At 44.6% G+C, this 26,198-nt stretch overlaps 1 protein-coding gene across 1 annotated transcript in view; it reads left to right on the top strand.

Moving 5' to 3' along the window:
* Positions 1 to 26,198, top strand: part of ABTB2 (ankyrin repeat and BTB domain containing 2) — a 111,099-nt gene that overhangs the window by 72,972 nt on the left and 11,929 nt on the right. Inside the window, exons 3-5 of the mRNA XM_030948717.1 lie at positions 1,335 to 1,545; positions 21,588 to 21,740; positions 23,379 to 23,544. Coding sequence (XP_030804577.1) covers positions 1,335 to 1,545; positions 21,588 to 21,740; positions 23,379 to 23,544 — 530 coding nt within the window. The remainder of the gene's footprint in view (positions 1 to 1,334; positions 1,546 to 21,587; positions 21,741 to 23,378; positions 23,545 to 26,198) is intronic.

The following is a 26,198-nucleotide window of genomic DNA, read 5'->3' as shown; positions in this document are numbered from 1 at the left end:
CAGTAGCTTTGTGGGGCTTTCTCCTGTGTAACAGTAGAACCCCAGGGCTTCTGACTAACAAATTTAGTTATTGCTTTTAGATATAAATGAACAAATAATAACTTCCCAAGAATTTCAGAGGGAGGTGTTGCTAATGCATATGTGGCACCACTAAACTCAGGTTGCTTTCCCAGGAGCCAGCTTTGTGATGGGGCGACTATTTCGGTTCCATCCTTTCCCAGTATTGTAACTTTTGGACACAATAGAGCAATGTTTCCTGTGAGAGTTTGAGGGGACTGTGAAGCATAAAGCAGCAGAGATTCTCCCAAGGAAAAAACAGATCCTAGCTAAGTATAGTAATAATTCAGCTCACTGGTTGGTAGTCACACTACTCAAAGATGAAGCTTTTAAAGCTTTTTGGAGTTTGTAATGCATCACAACACAAGGAGATTAAACAGGGTTGTGCCTAAAGCAAGCTTATTGCAAAAAGACCTGCTTTGGGGTCATTGCTCTGAGAACTTTTTAAAAATCTGCAGTCCTAAAATTCTGAGTGCAACTGTGTGATCCAGGTCACCTTAGTCGAGGCCTCCTCAGGTCTACCGTGCTCCGAAACAGAGGCAGCTTGGCTTGAGTTCAAAAACCAAGAGGAATGAGAAGCCCAGAGACCTCCTGGATTGAGCTTCTTATAATGCTCAGGGACAGATTTCTGGCACAGCTTGAGACAGCCCGCATGATAAAGATTGGCTTTTTAATAAGAGAGTCAGGTCTTGTCTCTTCTGGAGAAACCTGCAGCTGGAGTGAGAATGGGAGCACCAGACCCCTCAAAGAAGGGGTTTCTGTCTTGAACATAATGTCACTAATTTGTCTCAAGTGCCTGGGCAGGAGGGAAGAACAGCATGACCCAGTTGCAAGAAATGGGAGCAACCTCCTAAAAAAAGGAGAGTGAAGTATTGGTGCTACTGCCTTTGCCTTGTGAGACTGTCACTGCCAGATTGGGCAGAGAACATTTTACAAAGACATCAGTAGTTTTTTAGGCTGGCAAAATTTGGTATTTGTGGGTGGAAAGAGGAGAACACCAGCAGTAAACCAGCCAACTCACTGTAAAAGAACGTGTGGTAACTGAGAGGCGTTGCACTTCATGTTTTCTAACTGATAACTTGGTATTTGAAAGAAAGTGTTGCCGAGTGGCAGCCTGAAGGACAGGACACCCTCTGCCTTCGTGGAGGAGGTTCTGTGCACACAGCAAACATTCCTCTGAGCTGTGAGAACTTTGATTTGTTCGAGAAGCATGATTAAAATCGTTGTGGGTGCCTAATAAAGAGATGATTTTGTGTTTTCTCCCTGTGTGCGCGCAGGCGATTTGGTCTCGCGAGCCATGCACCACATGCAGTGCTTGAACACCATCCGGCCCGGCATGAGCCCTGTGCGGCAAACCCGGCAGCAGCAGCCCATCTCCTGGTCCCCTGATGCCCTCCACACCCTCTACTACTTCCTACGCTGTCCCCAGATGGAGTCCATGGAGAATCCCAACCTGGACCCTCCGAGGATGACGCTGAGCAATGAGCGGTAGGTCGGTGAGCTGGGTGTGGGCATGGAGCAGGCTGAAAGGGCTCCTTCTGTTGGATTTCCAGGGCAGGTTTGTGGGATGCTGCCTAGGAGGCATCACTTATTCCTGCAGCCAGGCCTTGTCAGCCCTGCCAAGTTTGCGAAGCCTTGGAATCGGAGCTGGAAATTGAGCTGGTTTTTCGTGCGGTCTTTCCGAGCGAGGCACAAGGATGTGTGCTGCCAACAGGGCTTGTCTGGAGACCTTGCCAAAAGTACATGTGGTTGCCTAAAGCAGGAAAGGCCTTCCCAAAGAAAATGTTACCTCCTGAATGGTGCCAATTAACAATTGTCATAGTTCTGGGGAAAAGCCATGGCGTTTGCTGCGGAGAGAGTTTAGGGGATTTATGAACATCCTACTTGAGGGTTACTTCAGTTGGTGCTGTGTGTCTGGAGTAGAAAGAAATTTCTACAGGAAGCCAGGAGCTAGCCAGGGAAGGCAGTGGGTCTCCCTGCCTTCTGCCAGCTCTGTGACCAACTCTCAAAGTAGGGCCATTATTAGAGCAGTCAGAAATTTTCCAGCGGGATGTTTTTGCTCTTGGAAGCCTCCCTGGTTTCCTTCCTGCCCAGTCCCTTGGCAGGCTGCCTGACAGGCTGGTGGCACAGGAGAGCTGAGGAGCCCTCAGAGCTGAGTTCCTGGACAGGTCAGGCAGTTCCTGCTCCCCAGTTGCATTCTGCAGGGAGACCCAGGCCACTCCAGACTTGTTTCCCCACTTCCAAGTGCACATCCAAGTTTCTGTTCATTTCAGAAATCTTAAATGGGAAGTTCTGTTTTCTGGTTATTCATTATTTATTCTAGCTTGCTTTTTGGATGTCTTTTTGGCCTTCTGGACATCAGGCTGAGGGAAGGCTCTATCCTGGCCCTTCCCAAAAGCAGCCTGTGGTTGGGAAGTTTCCCAGTGTATTGATGTGCTGAGGCCATACTCATAAAACAAAAAAGCAAAATGCTTCTTGGACAGGTGAGCAGGGAAAGGAGAACATCTCTGCAGTTTTGTAAATAGCATAGTTTCTTCTTCCCACCTTGGGCTTTACTGTACTCAGCCCAGCTTCTGAAATCTGTATGAAATCCTAGTAACCCACAAATAATTAATTACAGAAGTAAAAAAAGGTTGCCTTTCTGTTTGATCCTCCCCTGAAATCTTTTCAAAAAGAGCAGAAATCTACAAAGAGAGGGAAGAGATGTACAGATATGAAGAATCAGGAGGAATTAAGTTGAATAAAATAGGAGGAGAGAGAAGCATGGCTGCACACCTCAGCCTGCTGGTGGCTCAGTTTTTTGTGCTCACTAACCTTAATCTAGGTTACCCCTACATAGTGCTAGGCCGTTTATTTTGCACACTGTGCAAAAAAAAGTTTTCATGAGGCCAGATTGTGCAAAGTTGTGCCACTGGTTCCCACAGTGATACAGCTGAGGCTGCTGAACAGCTCGTATCAGAAATGTAGATTAGGCTTTCTGTTTTGTATTCTTTTCAGTGCTCTTGGTGTAATGATGTTACTGTAGCTACTTGTTTTGTACACTGGGATAATAAATGAGTTAAATCAGGAGAGCAGTTATCTCTCCAATTGCTCCCAAACAATGCTCTTCACATGGTTCACCGGAGTTTTTCTGGAGGCTGCAGCTCTGTTCTGTTTTGAAATCCACACTAGATCCTACAGCAGCTGGGGTAAGGGAAATTTCTGCCATTTTTTCTGACCAGTACTTAGCTGTAAAGGAAATTAAAGAGGATATATTAAAATGGAGCAAAAACTGACATGAAGGAAAAAAAAAAAGAAAACAACCTGAGCACTTAAAGGACTGTCTTTGAAAAATTTATGGAAGCTGGAAATGAAATTAATACTGCCCATCCAACCCTGCATGCAGTTTGCTGCAGGATGTGTTTGTGTCTTGCTGTCCTGAGCTCTGGGCACATGTCTAGCACAGGCAGGGGATGAATCCTGCTGGCAGCACTTTGCAGAGGAGGTGCTTTGCTCTCTCCTGGCTGAGGAGGAGAGAGGCAGCCGAGGCTGCGTGCGAGGCGCCGGACTCCTGGCATGAAAGATGAGGGCACTGATTCACCTAATGTGACTTGGCAAGGCTGTGCAGCCCAGTTCTTTTATTCTTCCCTGAGCTGTGCTAAATCAGCTGCAAACTGGGCACTGCTCTTTTGTGTGTGTGTGCTCACTTTCTGGAATACACTTTGTGGAACACACGTGTTCCGTGCTCTGCAGCCCCAGCTCGCTTTCTGCTGGAAAAATCCCGGTCACGAGCAGGGACAGTAACGCTGACCTGTTCTGTCTTTGCTTGTGCTTCAGTCCCCACACTCCTGCCTAAATCTGTGCATCTATTGATCTGAAATTCAGCAAAGAGAGGGGTAGCTGTTGGAACTGCGGGCTTGGTAAGACCTGGTTGTGGGGAAGATCCATGAGACACACTGATTCAGTGGAGGGAGCTGCAGTAGTTCATCCACAGACCTGACAATCTGCTGTTGCAATCACACAGAAAGCAGTTTGGCTTTCTGTGTGTCACACTGCTATCCAGAATGCTGTGAAAATCATAACCTTGTAGGGTCTGGAAGGTCTTCACTTCAGCATGAAGGCAGCCAAGGATTCAGTTCTGAAACCATGCCTAATGGAGGCTGTCACGTGCAGTGAAGGGCTTTTAAAAGCCTAGCTGAGCTTCTGCACTTACCCTGCAGCAAACTGCAGAGGGTATGAAAACAGACACACTTGTAGATTTGAGGCACCCTGGTGAACAGAGCCAGTTTCAGCCCACACAGGTGGGTTTTTATCCATGCTAAACACCTTGGCAAAAGACCTGAGGTGAGGAAGCTGGAGAGGGCTGCAGCAGTGGGGTGGATGAGAGTCACCTATACAGCTCTCTGGAGTATGTGGATGCTTTGGGATACCCAATAGGCTGAAACTTTGCAGAGTTTGTGGGTTGGGGATATTTGCTTCTGGCACCTTCAGGTGAAGGTGTTGAAACAGGAGGAGGAGAGGAGGCAGAATTAGAAAGCACTCAGATATCTCAGGCAAAACATGAAGCATTTCCAAAGTGAATGCAGCTGCTCGCTGTGCAACCAAGCCATGGCCCACTTAGAACCCCAGAATGACCTCGTTTGCTGCACAGACAGTAAACCATCTGCTGTTTGGGGTCGAACAGGACACCTGAGGAAGCGTTTTGCAAACACAGTGCCACTTGTGCAATATTTTGGCAAGGGAATTAGACCCTGAGGTGAGCACTAGCTCAGTGAGGATACACCTGAGTGCCCGGAGGCTCTGAGCTTTTCCTTGTCAGCAGAGTTCTGCCTGTGCTGCTGCTGCTGCAAAAAAGGCCTCTGCTGGGCAATAAGATACTTTTATTTTCTCTGAGATCCTAGTCTGTGTTGTGTTAGGGGTCAAACTATGTGGTTTTGGACCAGGCACGTGGCATTTCTGCTTTCTTCACTCTGTTCCTGCTCTGGGATTTCTCCCATTTCTTATGTCAGGCGGACTGAGCTTGGGAGCACTCTTGCAGTGTGAGCTCATGTCCCAGAGCATGTTTGCTGGGATTGTTTGGGATACTGTGACTTGAGAAGAGCCATTCACAGGTAAACAAAGTTCCTTTCGCTTTTCCCCAAGTGGGATATAAAGCTTTTGTTTTATTTTTAATGGTGTGTCAAGGCAGGAATGCTCTCGCAGTGATGCTTATCTTGGGGAGTATTTGTCAGCTCCCACAGAGCCCAAATCGAGGTCAATATTTAGGCTCATTTTACTGCTGAATGGACTGCTCTGCCCTGGGTTAATTACTTGGCCAGCATAGTGGTCCAGCCTTAAAGTTGGGAATAGACACCACTGACTGCCCTCATCCTGTCTCTTTTTGGTTATCATCTGCCTGCAGCACTTACTGTTGAAAAGTCAGCATGATCTAATACCTAAGAACAGCAAAAAAAGTTGGATCCTGCTTCCTTGTGCAGCTGATTATCTGTGGGTTTGGGTAGGCTGGGCTTCTTCCCCTTCCAGCTGCCCTATTAAAAAAACTCTAAATTTTTGTCTGTTGTTGGTTCTGTTGATCTGTAGAACATTGTGGAGCTCATTCCAGGCTTGTCCATCAGTGCCTGTCGATCCAGCCATGTCAGGCCTTTCCAAGCTGTCCATGCTGCAGCAGTGCCAAGTTTTACATGTTGTCTGAGTTTGCTGGTGCATTATTTTATCCCAGACATCAGGGAGGGAGTATAAAACAATTTACATCTGCAGGAGCCCACAGACTGTACCCATCTTGAGCTTGTCAGTGGAAATCCAGCAAAACACTGGGGAAATTCCAGAGCTGATGGAGGATTTGTCAGCTGCCAGCAGTGAAATTTTGGGGCTTGTCAATTTAAAGGAAATTCACAGCTCTTAAGCTGGAAAACTGGAAGAAGACCAGGGGCCACCTCTTTAAGAGAAGAGAAAGCTTCATTTGGTTTGCCATGTGCAGGCTCCAGATTTGCTGCTTGTAAACAAACCTGGCCTCACTCAGTTTCTCCCTTGTCACAGAAAATCCTTCAGGAAGGCTGCTGCTCATCCTACCTTCAGCTCAGTGGCTGCTCTTGCCTACCAGGCTCAAAAGTGACCTGGATTTGTTTTCTGCTTCCAACGGGAGCCTTCCCATTACATCTGTTACCTCTCATGGTCCAAAGCCAAAGGATAAACATGGAAACCATATTTTTCAGGAGGGTCAGGCAGAAAAAAAGGACTCCTCTGTTAGCTGGGCAGGAGAGGAAGAAGCTGAGTTGCCTACTTGGGTTTTCTCTGTGGAGTATTCCCACCAAAGTTATTTATTGGGAAAGGGTGGAAAATGCATCTGATTCTGAAGGAAGATATATCAATGCTACAAAAGGAAAGATTGCAGCCCTTTCATGCTGTTTTTCAGTGCTATTTGCTTAAATACTCTATTCTCCCATCATCTGAACTATTGATTTAAATCATCATTGTCTGGAACATTTGATAGTTTTTGTCATGAGTGTAATCTAGACTTACTTTGTCTGGAACAGAAACCAGAGTTGAGTATAAATTAATTCTTCCTGGTAGAGTGTCAAAATCCTGCCCAAGCAGGATTGATTGATTGATTGATTGATTTGCAGTGGTCAATGCAAAAAAAGAGCCCCTATGGCATGGCTGGCTTTTAATCCCTAGTGACCCTAGGTCTCCTCATCATATTTCCTAAATTCCATGTTTTAAAAACACATGAATTTGATCTTACCTAGTTCCTTTTTACTCAATGATTTCTAGGTGCATCATTAGAAGTAATTAGAGCCTGCAGCTTCTTCCCTCCTGGCTCACTGGGTTCTTTCCCTGTGTTCAAAAAAGGCCTGCCACGACTAAGTGTTCCTTCTGGAATTGCTTGAGACAGGAGTGATTCGGTCACATGGATCACATTTATGCAAAGATTCTCATTCAGATTAAAGAGAATATTAATAGCCCAGTTATTAGTGGGAATTGTCTCCAAAAAGTCTTGCTTGGCATAGCATGGGCATCCAGCTGGCAGGAAAGGAAGGAAAATCAGGAATAACCTGCAGAGCCTGCTGCTGAGACCTGTGTTTGCTTGAGCTGCATCTTCAACATCACTGAGAGGAATCCCTGCTTTCAGAGCTGGTTGAGGCTTTTCAGGACAAATCTCTTCTCCAGATGGATCTTTCCAGACTCTCACTGATGTGTCATGAGGCTTTTTTCCCCTCTGTTCCTTTTAACTGCAGGTTTATGGAATTTTATTAAGTGCCATAACTACATCATTGCCTGTCTTTTAGATTTATCTGTGGCCTAGTCTTTCCTAATTCCACTTTAATGTATTTATGTCTGAATTCTTTTATTTTACAGCCATACCCTATTGTTTCCATGCAGTATCAGGAGCAGAACTTGATACACTTAGTTCCTTTGAAAAGGTCTGCAATAAAACAGGTTCTGGGGTCTCTTGTCTGAGAGCTCTGACTATCTTTCCATTCTGTCTGCAGCTGCCTCACCACTCAAAAATAGGTGGACAGGAATAATAAAAGCAGACCCTGATCCAGTCATTTGCCTTGAGAGAGCAAAATGCTGTGATCCTGCAGAATTTGACAGTACTTAAATCCACTCAGAGTATCCCTGAAGTCAACAGAAAGATGTGTCCACACATTCCAGCCCCATCCCCATGCCACAGTCCATTGATTTTATTCTTTCCCCCAGAGCTGTTTTGATAGGAATATAGTGATTAAATATGGGGAAAAAGAAGGAAGCCTTACAGTGAACTGTGTCATTAGGACTTTGCTTGTGCAAAGGGCACATATAAATGTGCCCCCTTTTTTAAAGGGATAAAAAAAAAGCTATTTGCTATCCATGAAAGCCTAGTCTGGTAGATTTATTAGTAGAATAAAAAGGTTATAAACAGATAAGATCAACTTCCTTCACCAGCACAGTGAGAGAGGCTGCTACCATGCATTTTTCAGACTTTGACCAGTTAATGTCAGCCTTAATTGTGATTTTGAGGTGCTCATTCACAAGGAGATGACATGAATAACCCTATTTCAGAGGCCAATAAGCTGCAACCCACATGTATCTATTGACTGAAATTAACTGTTCAGTGGCAGTGCTGTTCCTGACCTTAGGCTGGATCATTTGTTTGCTGAGTCCATACTAAATAGTTCAAAACATTGAATATATTGCACAATTTTGAGATCTGAGAACATCTGTCCTTTTAAAAAGAGAAGTGAGTAGCTTTAGCACATTTATGATGAGCAGCTTTCACCTTCCTGCTGTTTATGGGACATCTCAGCACATATTCAGCAGTAATTTCTACATCAAAATGAAAAAAAAGTGACATTTTGACAGAGTCAGAGCCCATGGAAGTGGGACTCCTGCATATGTGATGTGCTCCTGGTATTTTAACTGAAAGGCTGCAGAGAGACACAGGATGAAGTGTTTATGGAATATTAAATGGAAGGGAATTAAAACAAGTCTGGCTAAAGTCAGTAGGTGACAGACCCCAGTTATGCTTCCATTCCTGGAATATTCCTGCCTATGCCTGGCATCACCTACTGAGGTGTTTTTAAGCTGTGTTTTTAAGGTATTGAGGTATTTTGAGCTGTCTTTTTTTAAAATTGTTCATTTCTTTATAGTTCAAAGATTGCAGAACTGGAATGTGAGAGATGACCTTGGCAGTGGTGAAGGGAATTAATTGCAAACCTTGAGGATCGAATCCATCCAAGTGCAACTGCTGAAGCTGGCAATGCACTCTACTCTCAATTAGATACTTTCCCCCCTCTCTTTTATGTTGTTTGTATAAACATGCACTGCTCAGTTTTTATTTTTTTTTCCACCTCTACGTATCTCACACCTGGGACAGATCAGCCTTTCTTCCACATTGCTGGCTCTAAGCAGTTTGTAGTGTTATTGTAGTGCTTCCAAAGGAGCCCCTGCATCTTCTGATCTTTCTGTTTCAGAGCAGGGGTGTGATACAAACACAGATTATTTAAACTCTCTGCAAAAGTGGGAGGAGAAGTCTCTCCCTGTGTATGAACTGGAGCAGCACAGAGCAGACTGCATGGAGAGACAGGGGAAAAATTACAGGTACAAAAGTGAGTACAGTGAAACAGAAGTTTGATGATAAAGGCTGTGTGTGAAGCTGTGGGGGGAAAAGTCAGATTTTTGGTCTGTCTTGAGACTTGGCTGCTGTTTTTCATGTTGAGAAGTCTCAAATGTCATGGTACAGCTGGGACAGGACACCTGAAAAATCACCCGTTTCATGCGGTCCTCCTGGGCAATGTGCTCAGCTGACCCTGCTTTTGAGCAAGGGCTTTGGACTGAATGATCTCCAGAAGTGCCTCCAGCCCCAGCTGTCCTGTGCTGCTGTGGTTCTAATTTTGGTATTTGCCCTCAGAGCTGTTTAACATCTCTCCACTTGGTGATTTCCCACTCAACATGAATCAGTACCTTGTTCCCTGGAACTGGTTCTTCAGCAGGCAGTGGTTGATCCTCACCACCTACCTGGAGGTGTCTGACAGTCTTTGACCTGTCAGTTACAAAATGTTTGTTTGAAAACCACAATTTTCTGCTCTTCCAGTGGTTTTACCCCAGTGCTGGGTGGAAATCCCCGCCAAGGCCGTCACTGACCAAGGCCCCTTCTGGTGAAAGTCCCTGTTTGTAAAAGTGTTGGGAAGTGGAGAGATGATCTCTGCCTGTGCTGTTCAGCAGTGAAGAGACAACAGGCACTGTGTGTGTGTGTTTGTGTGTGTTACCACCCTGCAATTACAGCTCCAGTAATTACTGTAACTAAGGCAGAGATGCCCACGTTGAGCTCTTGGCTCCTGCTCTTGAGTTTCCATCTGCTCAGATAAAAAAGAAAGGTGTAAGAAGATGAGAGCCTGGCAACTCAGCTGCCTGGAATCTCGGGGCTGGTGCAGCCAGGAATCTCCAGTGCCTGTGGGCAGCCTGGGTTGTGCATTGTTTGTTGTTTGCTCCTTGTGATGAGCAGCAAACCAGCGTCAAGATTGAAAGGAAAATAATCCAGGGAGAACTAAAACAAAGCTGTTAGAGCATTACAGGAACACAGGAATGAGTTAGGTGAGGTCTTCTGGCTTCTTTTCCCACCTTTTAGATAGTGCCTATGGGAATAATAGAGGACTGACTGAGAGTCTGCACCTCTCTGCTTGACTCTTGCAGGTTTCTGTCTTTGCTGTGTCCATCTTTCCTTAAGGACAGCCTCCTGATAGCAGCACAGTGCCCTTGTAACTAATACAATGAAAAATCATAATTCTGGGGATGAAAAGTTCTGTGCACATTGCAAAGAACGGTGATGGTAACAATCCAACAAGTTTCTCCTTTTTCAGTAATTGCTGTTGCCAATTGAAGTTAATATTGTTTCCTATTGGACTAAATTGCAGCCCTTGCCTTGCAGAACTTGCCTGTTTCCTGAGGAAGGAGTTATCTGGTGCTTTTTAACAAAGGCCACACTAAATAAATACAATCCTGAGCCTTTGCTGTGCAGCAGCCAAGGCTGGCAGGTTGTTGGGAGTTTTGCTGTTATTGTTCCTGACACATCTTTGTAACACATTGCTAAGAGCCAAGCTCCGCTGCAGAATAAATATTTCTGGGTGTAATTTGTGATAATAGCAGCTATCATTCTCTCTCTCTGACCTTGTGGAGATTAGACCTAAGCTTTCCCTGGGGTAACCTAGGTTGGTGTGTCTCTGCTGGCTTTCCTTTTCCAAGGCAGTTTGCACTTCCCCATCCCTTCCCTGTGCTGCCCTGACCTCGTGGTCACTTACAGAGGTAACCTGCACCATTTTAATCACATGGTTTTTACAGCAACTGCTGAAGTGAGTGTTTCAAAAAGCACCTCTGCTCTGCAAGACAAATCCTATTCAAATGAGATGCATGTCTGAGCTGATTCAGCCCTGGGTTTAGACTCTTCTGGGGCTGAAGCACCTGGTGTTGATCCCATGGGTGCTGGTCTAACATGTTTGCTGAGAGAGGAGGCACCAGGCTGTGCTTTGTTGGTGATGCTGCTGGAAGGGGCATTTCCAGCCTGGAGTCAAACGACTGGCAACTCAAGTTCCACTGGAGAGTTTGTATCTGCAGGTCTCTCTTCCAAGGATTGGAAAGTCTATCATAATGTCTAGAGAACAGAAGGGGCAGGCAGGAGATGGAAGGTTTTATTCCTAGGCTTGCTGGAAAACTCTCTGCTGCTGGAAGGAATTCATTTAACAATTCCTCACCCCTTTGGCTTTGTTCAGAAATGGAAAAGATCCTTCTGGAGAAGCAGGGGGCTCTTCTTGGACAGGTGCTGCAGGACTGGGGACATTTTCAGTGGGAAAGGATGAGTTGTTTGTGATGCAGCTCCAGAAGATGGTTTGAGAGGAATAGGAGCATGTTAGCATGAAATTATAGCAGGGCTACCATAACCTGCTCAGAACGTAGCTGCTTGTAATTATCCTGCTCCCAGCAGCCAGACTGGGTGATTAAGAGTTCCCTCTGTCAGCCCTGCACTGTGCCAGGTAGCCAGTGCTCAGTTCCCTGTTGGGGCTGCCAAATTCTTCAGGAAGGATCTCTCTGAAGAGCTGGTGCAGTGGAATATCACAGAAACATATGTGCCTTAAGTGACTTTCCATCTGGGCATCCCATTCTTCCTTGTACAAGAAGTTACAATAGTTTAATTAATACACTTTGGGGCTATTTCTGGGCTGCTAAACTGTCTGTGCTCAAACACTCAAGATACCTAAAGATAAGTGGCTTGATCTTAGAGCACAGTTTGCCCCAGCATAGTGACAAAATCTGGGCTCTGTACAGCTTCATTCACAGTCAAGGCTCAGAGGTACCTGCTACAAAGAAAATAAAATGAAAGCAAATTTGTTTCTCAAATAATTTTGTTCCTTCATGGCTCTTTTGAGGTAGAAACCCTGGGAAGAAAGGTGTGTCCCATGTGTTGTAAATATTTCATTGATTACTCTTTCTTTGTGCTTGAAATGCAGAGCATTGGATGCTGAGAGAACAGTTTATTAAAGCAACAGGTACTCAAGTGTAGGGCAGAATTTTAGACTGCTGACATTTTCCTCAACAAGCTGAAAAATAATTGTGCACATTGAGTGCAATGGTGTTAGAATAGGCTCATGTTTAGCTTTGTCATTTTTATCGTATCAATCATTGATGCTTCTGTGGTTTGAGATTTGCCTTTTGGCAGCAGCATTTTAATGGGGCTGAAAAAAAACCCAACCCTTGCCATTTGGCATTAGAAACAAAAATTATTGGTTTTTCATGCTGGTCATTAGCTGGGAGAGCAGCTGGAGCTTGAAATTCCTCTGTGTTCCTGTAGGAAGCCCAGAGCTGCTCCCTCTGCCATGGTCAGCATGAACCAGGCTGGGCCTGTTGCAAGAACAGGTTTTATCTGAGCATAAAAAAAACTTCATTATTTTTTCCCTAATAGAATGTTTATCTAATCTATTAATATGAGACTATTTAAGTGTGGCTTTTTAGAGAGAGAGATGGGGTAGCAGATAACTTGATATGGAGACCTGAGTGACAACTGGGTTTTTTCATCTCCCTGTGCTGCAGGTGTCGGGAAGTAAACAAATATTGCTGGTGTCTTACTCAGGCATTTGCCATCTGGGCATGAAATCTGCAACTCTGTAGTTCACAGTCCATGAGAAATAGATGTAAAACTCTGGTAATTTGACAAGTTGCTTTGTAGGAGGGCGTTGGTTATGCCTCTGGCCTCCTGTTTGTGCTGGTATTTGACCACAGCATCCTGAGGGTGTCAGGGTAAGAGCTTTTTTAACATGTGTCCTGTCAGCATTGCTCTTGGTTAGGCCAAGCTGTGACCTGTTGAAGGATCTCTTGCATCCATATATTGAGGTTTGAATCATTTTAATTACTCTCATTTGAGATTTAGTGGGAGTTCATACACTATAGCAGGCAAAGCAAGAGGCTGCTCAGCAGCACTGCTGGCACTAAAAACAGACTTAATAGCTGGAATTTGTGGCATCTGCTGAGAAGCTCCAAATGTTCAAATGTAGTGATGCATGCTCTAAATTTAGGATATTTGAAAACTGAAAGAATTTGAGCTTGGCCAATTAAATCCACCTACCAGAATCCCAGAGTTAAACTGTTGTGTCTGCCATTCCCAGTGCTGCTTAGGTTCAGTGATGGTGCCCATTGATAGCATCATAAAAATCCCAGAGATAGAACCATAAAAAAAGTTTGAAATTAGGAGATTTCACAGTCTTAAACACAAAATGGAAGAATGAGATGATTTCTTGTCTGGCATAGAAAGACTTCATTGCAACAGTTGTTTTCTTTAAATTCAGGACACTTCTGTTGCTTGCATTTCTCATATCTGTAACTTTACATGGCACTATTTATTCAGTTTTTAAAGGCAAAATGCAAACATGGAACTCTGTGCTTTCCAGTAAAAAGCAGAAACAAATTAATTTACCACTGGAATTTTCTCTTCATTCTGCACAGCAACTCTTCAGTGTTTTAAGACAAGAACTGAGGAGCAGAGCAGAAGCTCCTTGAAGATTTAGGTGGAATGTCTTCATTGAGGAGTTTGCCATTAGGACAGAGTGATGTCTTCTTGCAAAATAGAGTTTAAAAGCTTTAAAAATGTCATACTGGCATCTATTTGATCCAGCAGTGGTGTTACTTCTCCTTCTGAACTTTGATTAATGGCAGATTTTGTGTCTTACATGGCACTATTAGAAAAGTGCTGTCCATTCATTCACAAAATGCTGCACCCCCTGGGCTTTGAATACCCTTTATTTAAGCAAATGGACTCTTAAATTACATTTTTGGGTGGAGTGGGTACCTGATTTTGGAGCACACATTGCATTATTTCACCTAAGAGAGCTGCAAACCTGCATGTGGCATGTGTCGGTGTGTTCTTAGTGCCTTCATGCTAAATTAATTCCTGGAACATCTCAGATTCTAGGAAAGTGAAAAGGCAAAAGATTTCTTGGATTTTCATTAAGAAAGCACTGACATCAGCAGTGGGGTGACTGATGACACACAGTGTCCCTGCTCACAGGAGTGTGACGTGGCACAGGAATGCCACATCAGTCAAGTCTATAGAAAAACAGGAGTTTCATCAACTTTTTCTTAGTCCTGAAAGGGAAAGAAGCATCTTAGAATCATCTTTTTAACCTTGAAATGTTTTGCCTCTAGATACCAGTATTCTGTGTTTTAAAATGTCTTATTTGAAACACTAATTAGGTTTTGGCTTGTGCTGGGATGTAAATGGGAAAGCTTTCCCTGTTTATTGTGAAAACCCCTTTGCTTTGGTAACTGTCTGTGTTTAACCGAACAAACTTTTCCAGCTATAATTAATTGAACAGCTCTCAGTATTCCAGAACTGCAGAAAAAAACCCCACAACATTTCTCTTCCTGGCTCTTTGCTCACCCAGCTTTAACTGGGGAGCTCCAGGCAGTTTTCATGAGCGTGGCGACACTCCGTGTCAGGATTTTACAAGTGGGCCCTGAAAACCAGTTCAGTGATTGAATCTGGCACATTGGGTTTGGCTCCAGAGCCAGCATATGCTTTTAACATATGCACATTGGCAAATCAGATTGAAGTCATAACTAAAAGGGCTGCTGTCTCAATCCTGCTCCTGCTGTTGGGAATTATGTGTAATGGGGAAAAAAAAAAAAAATTGGGGAAGGAGGAGTCTGGGCTGTGGGTAGTGAAGAACCAGCTGACCCCTGGTAAATCTGCTTGCAGATGGCATGGGATTTTTTTGTTTTGTTTTGTTTTTGTTGGTTTGCCAGTGTAGCTACTGGAATGCACCATAGGAGTTGCTGCTTGGTGTTTCTGCCCACAGGATCAAGGCTGATCCAAGAATAGCAAACACCCCACTATGGCTCTTTGCCTGTATTTATCTCTGACTATCACCTAACGTGCTGCTACAGGCTCATTCCTTTCATGCATGTAAATTGTGCTCCTGTCCTGCTCCAAAATGTACCAGTTTTTTCCTTTGCTGCTGGAATTGTTGGGCATGGCAACATTTTCCTGGGTCAGATTCCTCAGGGTGGGTCTTGGCTACCAGGACTCCACATGTTGCATTGGTTGGATCTTGTCTGGAAGGTGTTTTGTGCTTGCAAACCAGGGCAGTCACTTTTTTGTAAGAGTTGGGAAAGAAAATTGGATCTGATGTAGATGGCCTGGCCAGAGCCACTGTTAGAATAATCATGGAATCAGGATAATGGAATAGTTTGGGTTAAAAAGGGCCTTAAAAGTGATCTTGTCCCACCCCACTGCTGTGGGCAGGGACCCTCCTGCTAGCCCGGTTGCTCCAAACCCTGTCCAACCTGGCCTTGCACACTTCCAGGGATGGAGAAGCTTCCCACAGCTTCTCTGGGAATCTCTTCCAGGGCCTCTCCACCCTCACAGGGAAGAATTCCTTCCCAATATCCCATCTGTCTCTGCCCTCTGGCAGTGGGAAGCCATTCCCATTGTCCTGTCAGCCAGGCCCTTTTCCCAAGTCCCTCTCCAGGAGCCCCTTTAGGTGCTCCCTGAGGTCCCCCTGGAGCTTCTCTCATCCAGGCTGAGCAATGCCAGCTCTCCCAGGCTGGCTGCAGAGATGGGGTGTTCCAGACCTTGGAGCATCTCCATGGCCTCCACTGAACTCACTCCATGTTAATTGAGGTCAGGACTGCAATTAGGTCCAGACACATGGAAGAATAGTTCATCCCCCCAATTGTTTGCTGTAGTTTTCACCTTATGGAGAGTTTTAGGGCACTGAGGAGTTGGGAGCAGCAGCAGGAGCAAGATTGATGGTTTTCCTTCCTCTGCATTTCCTCCGTGTCCATGAGGGCTCCAACAGCTCCGTGTGGGGCTGGGGGGACAGATGAAAATCTGTCACATCCTTGACCCCATAACTATGACCACATTGTCATAGTTAAACTATCATGTATATTTATCTGCCTATTAACAACAACTGTATACATTCAAAGTTGGTTTTCATTATTTTCTGCCTCTCTAGAAACCTTCCTCCTGCCTCAGCTTTGCAGATGTTGCAAATATGTTTTTCTAATGAGACACATGGCACATTCCAGAGCAGCACCAGTGCTTGTTTCCAGCCTGAAAATGAAATCTTTTCCCTGTTGGTAAAGTAAGGTTTGTAAAATGTGATTACAAATAAATAAACCATAGACTTGAGAGCTCTTTTTAAGTTTCATAGTGAGTTCCCAATGATTACTTCATGTTATTTTTTTTTGTGAACTCAAATTTAAATTTTCCTTTGATTTGTAGCAACATGAAATAAAACCTGTCTGATGCTGCACATTATTTTTAAGAGTGGTTTGCAAAGGATGGAAAAGGTGTTATTTCTGTCTGTGCGAAGAAGGATCTGAGCTGCCAGTTCTAGATTTAAACTACTCTTGTACCATTTTATATTCTCTATATAAAGAGGAAACTCTGAAGGCAGATTCAGTGGAGAAAGGATCCCAATAAATATAATATTAACCAGATGGCTTTCATTCCATTAGTGTCTGACTGCAGGATAACTCTCTAAACTCATGGCATAGCCAAGCCAAGGCCTTAGTAACCTGATAACGATCCACTAAAATTTGAGAACTCTTATCTTCTGAGATGTGAGCCAGTCATTGTTTTAAGGGAAGTCAGAAGAACACTTTTTGGGGTCAGTTGGATGTGGTTAAATTTCTTCTTCCTTTTTGTAAGGATCTAGACTGTCTGCCTTGAAAGATGTTGCACATGTTGAGATGATCTTTGAATAGGGCCAGCCTGGTAATTCCTATTTTTTCTCCTGTAAATGTGGGAAGTTCTTGAAATTTTGTAAAATACTTTTGAATCTGTGAGGAATAGCTCCTGTCTGAAGCTGGTTGCATTTTGGAGCAACAGTTTTGTGTTTCTTCTAAATCAACATCTCTGTTGTTATTTTATTCACATATAATTACATACTCTGAGATACATTTTTTTTTTCTCCCTGCTGCTTGTAGAGAGGTTTTAGTGTTTGAGAATCCAAATTGTAAATATGCCACTATTTTCCACATCAGTGTGCCATGGTTTGAGTTTTGGATACTCCGTCTTGCCTCAGAATCTTTTCCCTTCTCCAAGTAGTGAGACTTCACTCTTATTTCTTTTTGACTCTGTTGCCATCCTTGGGCTTTTTCCATCTGAGTAACTTTGAGCCATAGAATTTGATTCCAGCAATAAATTCAAACATTAGCTCACTGCACTGAAAACCTTCCCTCTTTATTTTTCAGTCCCTTGCAAAACCCCACACTGATCTTTAAAGATTTGGGATTCTTCTCCACGGGAGCCTCTGTATAGTTGCTGTAAGTCAAATATGGGGGGTTACCATGGGCTACCCCACTCTGACCATAAATATTGTGAGATTTCCACGTGCTTTAGTTCACTCAGACCATTTACAAGGCCTGGGCACAGGCAGGATGGAGACTGTGGCTGTGTGGCTCAGGCCCTGCTCAGGCTGCCAGGAGGGAGGCGAGTTTTGCCATTCCCACCTGCTTCCATTAGGACAGGATTTTCTTTCCCACTTTAGAAGAAGGAGAGCCTTGTTTAGAAGAACAAGGTTTTTCTTTCTTGCTGTTGCTGTCACTGTTGGCTCCTGCTTTGTTTTGCTGTAGCAGAGCAGAAGGCAATGAAAAATGGCAGAGAAGAGGTGGGGCAGCAGGGAAAATGTTTTATTCTTCCTTTTTCCCTCCAGGTTGGAAGGGGCTCCGAGCAGCCTGGGCTAGTGGAAGGTGTCCCTGCCCATGGCAGGGGAGTTGGAACAAGATGAGCTTTCTCCACCCCAAACCATTCTATGACTCTGTCATTTTTCAGCAGTCTTGTCACTGGATCCTCCTGGGGGCACAGCCAGGGGGAAGGAATGTGATAGAATGGCTGTTTTTGTGGGAAACCCCACTGTCTTCACCTGAGTTAGCAAGTGCTCAAAGCACAGGAAGGATGATGTGATTTTCTGACTCCTCTTGAGTGCTCTCCTTTTTGCATACAATTAACTTCCCTTTGCCAAAATATCTTGATCCCAGTGCTCCTAGAAATCCCCAGAAGAACCCAGTTTGGTGAATGATTTCTTTGTGATGGATATCCCTGAAAGTCTGTGATCCCACAGCGTCTCCTTGAGATGCTGCTGCATGTGCTCTCCACATGCCAGTCATGTCCAAAGCCATTCTAATGAAAATACCTTTTCCAGGAAAAAGTTATCCTAAAACTTGCTGTAAATTCTCTGCCAAATGCTGCTTGGCCTCATCAGCTATGTCTAAATAAAACAATGTGGTTTAGCTCAAAGGAAGGGGGAAGGCCCATAATAAAGTCTGTTCTTTCTTAGAGCACTCTCACCCAGCTCCAAGGTGATCCCTCGGGAGTGGCTGTCCAATTCCAGATGGAGGGAATTTCAGAGAACCTGTGGGTGCAATATTGACAGCCCATGAGTATCAGACATCAGTGTGATCTTGCACAAGGTGTACAGAAGAGGAGCAGTTCCTATTCCACTTCCCAATCCTGTGCACAGTCCCAGGTCACACTGGCATCACTCCAGGACAACTTCACGGCAAAAAAACCGGGATGAAGCCATGGTGGCATTGTGCTTCCAAGAAAACTGAAGGTCTGTGTCCCCAGTGAGCTGCTGCTGGAATATGACAGCTTCCCAAGGCTGGATCACTTCATGTGTGGAATTTAATGAGCTGCCAAACACTTCTAAATGTCAGGAAGACCAGAGGAAAATGGCACCAGGCAGAACATGGCACAGGCAGGAGCGCAGAGACAGAAATTAATTCTTTAGCTTGCAGCATCTCCCAGTTAATTTTCCACTAAGGTTTCCCCCCTTCCCCTCCTGCAGACTGTGAAATGATCAGTGTTTCCTTGGGGGCAGATGGATGCCCAGGTTAAGGGCCACAGGGTTGAGAACAGCATTTTATTTTCTCGGAAATGAGTAATTTCATTTATTTTCTTAGTGCAACGTGACCCAGTGTTGGTGTTTCATTCAGCTGAACTGCACCTCTTCTTTCTGCTTCAATCCCAGGATAATGCTGCTTATCTGGTGGAGTGTCAGTGAGCAAAGGAAGATAAAGCTGTTCCCAGAGCGTGGCCAAGTTGGGAGAAAGGAAATAATGGGATAAAAGCAGGGGGAAAAGAGTAAGAAGCCCATCCTCAAGCTAGAAATTTTGCAGAGAAACAAAGATTTTTCAGCAAAATTGAAGCCATTATAGTGACCCTCGATAGAATAATGAATAATAAAGAAAGAATGATTTATCCAATTTGCACAGCAATGCCAGTGGTGGGGTTTGGAAAATCAGGACAGCAGGATGAGAACATCCTTCCTGACACTGCTTTTTGCATTCCAATGTCTGCTCCCCTTTGGACACAAGGAGAACCAGGCAGTCTGAGCTGTCACTTTTAAAGCCTTTGGAAAAAAATCTGTTGAGATTAAAAAAAGAAACAGAAGGGGAAAAAAAAATCTTTCTTCTTGCTATTCCTCCCAAAGCCAGTTTTCCACATCCAAGGTCTGCTTGTGTGGAAGCCATTTATAACCCTGGCACATGTGGATTTTTTGCAGAGTGGAAATTCCTTCAGGATAGGTGTTATTTCTGGTGCAGACTCCGTGGCATTTGCTGCTGGCTGACCACAGGTTCTGGCTGCCCAGGGCCTTGAGTCAGTGACCGGGATTTGATCAGGGTTCCTGCCCAGCAGTGTTCCCACCATGGGAGTGTCGGGGAAGCTGGGATGTGGCCTAAAGCTTTGTTTACCACAAAAGGTGGCAGATGGAATCTCCTGTAAGATGAGCTTTTCCAGTGCTCCTGAGCGTTCCCAATCTAAACATAATTTAATTCTGTATTTAGTTTTGGTGCTTTTAGCCTCCCTGGCCTACCTCTCTGCCCTCACCACCTCTGTGGAACTTTAAATTCCATGCTAGAGGCTCTGCAGAGTACATAGAAAAGATAAATAATTATTTTGGCTCCTCTCTTAAGTACCTGCATTCAAAAAGTGTGAATGGCTCTTTTCCAGGCCGGATAAGAGTTGAAATTCTCTGGAGCAGAGAATTTACTTAAAGGCATCTCCCAAATGCCTGTGGACATTTCCTGCTCTTCCCTTGAGGAGGTCAATCAGCTCTGAATTGGATGAGCTGGAATGATTCATCCCATCCCTTTCAGAAAGTCTTGGGAAGGATGATCTGCTGGGTGATTTTGAAAGTGGTGATTGTTGCAATATCAGCAACCCTGATATTCTGATTCTTTGGCAGAAAAGTGAACTGGTAACAGGAGAAAGTCAATGTCCTGTTAGAAACACCCTGGCCCTGGGCAATCCAGGATCCGGTGCTTAAAACACCTCTGGTTTTGTAGAAGCTGTTTCACAACTCAAAAGAAAAGGAAGAGGAGAAGAGGGAAAAATAGTGGGTGTGTTTGTAGAGTGATTGTGGCAGCGTTTCAGGGTGCACCTTGCAACTGGGAAAATGGGAACAGCACCTATTTTTACAGAGTGGAGTGATTTCAGCCTGAAGGGTGTTCAAAGTCGTGATAAAGGGAGTTGTGCTTGTAAATCCCATTATGAATAAATGGTTTCTAACGGGATTGGTGCAGCTCCCTCTTCCTGCCCTCACACATGTACATAGGCACAGCTTTGAAAAATGTCTTTCATGGCTTCAGCTGCATTCATTAAAGCCCAAATCAGTTCATATTCCCTCATATATATATATTTTTCTCTCTCAACTTTGTAAAGGAATTGATCCTTTCTTCCCTCAGTTCTTTTCTTTTGAATGGTTAAATGGAACAGGCTTTTTTTTTTTTTCCTTCTTTTTTTTTTTTTTTTTCTTTTTCCACAGCGTTAATGAAGTCGTTTCTGGGAATGGGAGAGGTGTTTTCATTACAGCAAGGCACTTCCAAGCCTTCCACTGGGGTGGCAGGTATCCTTGGGGAAAAATCAAGCAAAATAGATCAGTCTGGCTGTATATTGAGAGGGTGGATGAGATGTGTTGTGTATGAGTATTATGGTAACTGTACATTAATGTGTGATCTCAGTGCTGTGTTCATTCTTACGGCAGGAGTAAGGGGGGCTAATCGTCAGCTAGTGGTGCTGTTATTACCTTATTTATATTCTTTTATTGCCTTGCAGCCCTTCATATTGAGTAAAACCTCATTGTTCCACCTGTTCTGTGGTCTGGAGGCTCAGGAGGGCAAAACTGAGCTCTGCATAAGAAAGGCAAAATGCAAAGAGGCATGGGGATAGTGGTAATGTAAAGATTAATGGACGCAGGACTGAATTTAGCAAGGTTTGAAGTTGCAAACAGTAAAGGATATTTGTAGTGTTCCTAGTGGAGGAGTGTAAAATAATAATGAATAATAAATAATCCTGTGCCTATGGATTATTTAGAATAACAGACACAGCTATTACATAAACTGGTCAGGTGACCGAGGCTGAGCAGCTCATTCCTACAGCCACGACCTCCAGTCCAGTTTCCTTCCTCAGGTGGGATTTATCCATGCCAGGCTCCCCCTTGCACACCCAGGAACCCACAAAGTGTCCTCCAACCCCAGCCCTTGTTCTCTAATGGATTTCTGCCCTCCCTTCACAGCCCCTTCATGCTGCTGCCGCCGCTGATGGAGTGGATGCGCGTGGCCATCACCTACGCCGAGCACCGCCGCAGCCTGACTGTGGACAGCGACGACATCAGGCAGACAGCCAGGCTGCTCCTCCCGGGGCTGGACTGCGAGCCACGCCAGCTCAAGTACGTGGGCTAGGCTTTGGGGAGCTCCTCCGGTCCTTGGAGCTTCTTAAAACTTTCCTCTCGTGGTTTTGGCTCACCAAAAGTTGAGATTTCCTGGCCAACGCGCCAGTTAGTGTGGTGGGTTCAGTGCTGGCCAATCACCAGCACAGAAATGGACCATATTAAGTAACAAAACCTCTTGCTGCTCCGAAAGAGGTGACAAACTCAGGAAATCCCCTCTGTGGGCTGTAGCTCAGCTCACTTCGTCTCTTATCAGTCCCTCCAGTGCTGGAAATGCCGCAGCCCAGGCCACAGGTGGGAGCTGCCAGTGCTCAGGCACAGGATGTTCCTAGCTGGAAGGGACCAGCAAGGATCATCAAGTCCAACTCTTAAGAATTAGCACCATGCTCTAACCATGGAGCTAATCTCAGGGTCACACTTTCACTACATTTCTCAGAAGCCAGATCTCTCTGTGCTGCACAAGCGATACATGTTTAACTCTGGTACTTCCAGAGATAAAGGAACTTTGGCCAAACTCTGCAGCTGGGGTTGAAAGATTTTTTTGTCTTTCTGAAAGTTAAATATGAAATGCAACTATTTGGGTTCAGGGTTTTTCTCTGCCTCACACTTAATTACAAGATTATTCCTTGCTTTATAAGATAGCTTGAATGAAAGATCTAAACTAGAAAAAAAAAAAAAAAGTTAATTCCAGATTGCATTATTTGATCCTTTAAAGCAGTTATTTTGTATTTTGTATCCAGCGTGTTCAGAGGGAAAGAAGGTCTTGAAACTGGTTTGTTTCTTTAATTGTTTATTTATTCATTTATTCCTGACTTGCTGTGGGATAGGAACAATGTGCAAAGGCACGTTCCATCCCTTCAAAAACCTTTGTTTTTCTGAAGTTCACTGGATTTCAAGTGGAATAATTTTATTTCACTTTTTTTTTTTTACATAATTCTTCTTGTTGTCCTTCTTCTTACTATTATATAAAGTAATTACATATTATTCTGGGTAACACTGTAAATTGTGATACCAGCTAGAACAAGATTATGGTAGGATTTTATGAGAGATTCATCCTGAATCTTCTGTGTGAGGTGATGAGTGGCCTGTTCCTCTGGCAGGCTGTCCAGGCTCTCCAGAGGAGGATGGCTGTGCTGAAAGCATCTCATTTATCAGAGGAACTTGGCAGGCTGATATCTCACTCACTGAGAGTTTGCTCAAGAGCCTGTGCTGGAAGCCAGGAGGGTACTGTGGAAGGCATTCACCCCAAAATAACATCAAAGGGCTGAGCTCCCAGTGCCAGCCTCCAGTTGGGAAGTGATCCTTCAGTGAAGGAGACACACTTCCAGGTCTGGAATTCAGAAGAGTCTCAGCAGACAGCCAGAGGATTTACAGTAATCCCTGGGCTCCTTCCAGATGACATAAAAGTTGTCCTGATAGGCATCTAAAGGATAAGGATTTAGTAGTTCCTCATAGAAATGTTAAAGCACTTCCTTCAGTTGAGTTGCTGGAAAAGCATTGAGGATGTTCCCCTGCCTAAATTTGATTTTTATTTCATACTTTTAAAAATTTTTAATATTTTTTGCCCAGAAAAGACTAAGAATCCATAATTTTTTTTATGGTATGGGCACCATCCAGGAATTCTTTTGTCTTTCACAGACCCGAATGCTGCTTCAGCTCCTTCAGGAGACTGGATGCTAAAGCTGCTACTGAGAAATTCCAGCAGGATCTGGGCTTCCGCATGCTGAACTGTGGGAGGACGGATCTGATCAACCAGGCCATCGATGCACTGGGCCCCGACGGGGTGAACACCATGGATGATCAGGTGTGCCACAGAGCAAACCCTCAGCACCCCAAAACCCCCTGCATCAGCAGCTCCCTCCTTCCTTTCCACGTGGCAAATCAATACCAGGTCGTGTTTGTTGCCTCTCCAAGGGTTTTCTAATTCTAGCTCATGGTTTAGGCTGAAAATGCATCCCTCAAAACACAGAAAAATACTTCTCCACCCCACTCTCATGCCACCCCTCCAAAAAAAAAAATCCCATTAGAGCCTGGAGTGGATTGTTTATCAGCTGGAATGTCTGTTCTTCTTTGGATGGGCTGTCTCAGGCACTGATGGCAGGCAGGTTAACACAGGGGCAGTGAATGGAAAGTCTGATACGTGCTGAGAGGATGTCAAAGCAAAGTGGTTTCTTTTCCAGTGACACTCTCCTCTGCCTCAACAGCCCAAATCCTGGCTGGGTTAGTGAGGAGTGACCAAAAGGTGTTTTTGTCTCATGGCTTTCGGGCTCAGAGCAGTTTGGAATACAAGACACAGTGCTGAGAGCCCCACCCCAGTAGCCTGGTGTCAGTCAGTGTTAGATTTGCTCGTAGTCCATCATGCTGATGTGTCTGTTTATCCATTTTTAACTGTTCCCTGCTCAGCTACACTGAACCATAGGGATTTGATAGTCTTGGGAGTCTCTGGCTGCTTCTGCTCATGCTGTCAGTCCCATCAAGTAACAGCAGAGTCTGTCCTCTGGGATATCATTCAATGCATGGAATTAGCTTTTAATTTAAAAAAAAGGGGGGAAAAGCCACCTCTCCTAAATAAACACTCGTTACAGCTGTCACAGCGAGGAGAATGAGCTGTCACATCTCTGGAACAAGAGGATATTGAGCAGTGGGGAGGGTTTATGTTCAGGTAGCGAGGTTTTCTCACTGCCAGCGTTTTACTGCAGTAAATGCAGTTCAGACCCAGCTCTGAACCTGGCACATCTTCCATAGCACTTCCCACCATCCTGCAGTTTTAAAGGAAGTGTGAATGTATACACAAATAGCAGAAGCTGCTCCTGGACATATCTGGGTGTATAGTTGCCTTATTTACAAATCCAGTACCAGGAGCTTTGTGGTCACTGAGGTGGGTATCTCATCATAGATCTTCACTTCAGTAAAGTGACAGAGGTGGCAGATTTATATTATGAAGGTTTCCCACTTCCTCTTTATATTTTTTTAAAATAAGTTTTTGCAGTTCCTGTAGCCCAGAGGCCTCTCTCTCATTCTCTCAATGATTATTTTGTGATTTGCATTGTGAGCCACTGTGCCCCAACACCTCAGACACTGGTGCTGGGACTGTCACCTCTTGCTGCAGGATGTCCCCTACCTCTCACATGGACAGCAAACTGGGAGCTGTCTGGCTTTTGTCAGCACAGAGGCTCCTGTGTGCAGCTCCTTGGGAAGTCTGAGGAGTTTCTGCTGTCACTCGCTGGTGTCTCATCCTGTGGGTGGGATCCTCTTGCCAGCCCTGCTGTGAGAGGGGCAGCTCTGTTGTCTTGGGCCCTCAGAAAGTGTTTTGGCACCAACAAAAAGGGCAGGACAGGCCCCCTCTGGAGACATTGTTGCTTGGAAATTCTCCACTTGACTCTGGAGCAACTCAGCTTTGTGTCCAAGCAAGTGCCTGGATGGCACTGCCCACACCAGGCAGAGTTAAATCCAAGTTCTGGGAATGAGCTCTGCCATAGCTGGAACAGGAAACCAAAGCTGGACTTTGCCACCAGCTTGTTTTGCTCCTTGTGGAAAAGAGTAAGACAAAGCCAGATGCCTATACTTGGGAAAACTGACTTGGGTATGACAGAGCTGCTGGATAATTTAATACAAAGGCTTTAGATCCATGTTGGGATTTGGACCACTCACAGGGTGTGAGCATGTCCAGGATGTTCAGACCCACTTGCCCATCTGTGTACATGGAAAGCTGTGGAAAAGAACTCAGAACATCCCCTCAGAAACGTGAGTTTGGAGCAAGACCCTGTATTCGGTTCTGATGGGGACCAAGCACTCTGGTTTCAGGGGATTGGAGATGTTTAGGAGAACAATCTCTTCTTCCCTTTGCAAGGAGCAAGCAGGAAGTGCAAAACTAACATTAAAAATTAAAAAAAGGACAGTGTAAGTCTATACAAGTTTTAGAGCCCTGACTGAGGTTTGTGCCTGCAGACCTGTGTTTTGAATTCTCAATTTATTTGTCTGTAATGAGTGTGGAGCCTCCCAAGCCCCACAAAAGCCAGAATATCTCACCCAGAAATAGCCTCACCAATGGAAGTGCCCCAAAGCAGGAAGCTGGGAGTTGTGGCTGCTTTGAAAAGACACCTTTGCAGAGTCAAGAGCAGAACTCCTGTGCGAGAGACGTAATTCCATTTTACAGTGCAGCTCCCATTAAGGATGAAGTTCTGTTATTGCACACTGAGCTGCGGAGATGCTGCCTGTAAAAAATTCAAATGCCAGCAATAATTAAGGGGAGGGGGCAGGAAAGCTGTGGGATGTGAGCAGGAATGGATTTTACCAGGCCATTTCCTTTCTGTCCTTGGCTACTTCAGGAATGAGCTCCATAAGTAAGGCTCATTTTTCTCATAATTCATCTCTGAGCCGTCATGGTTTGCTGGTTAAGTAGAGGGAGGGAGATTTATGGGATTGAAATGCTGAAATATTGAACAAATAGGATTTTAG

The sequence above is a fragment of the Camarhynchus parvulus genome, chromosome 5 (assembly GCF_901933205.1).
Source record: "Camarhynchus parvulus chromosome 5, STF_HiC, whole genome shotgun sequence".
NCBI lineage: Eukaryota > Metazoa > Chordata > Aves > Passeriformes > Thraupidae > Camarhynchus > Camarhynchus parvulus.
Note: the sequence above shows the minus strand (reverse complement) of the source record. Positions and strands in the feature narration are given on the sequence as shown.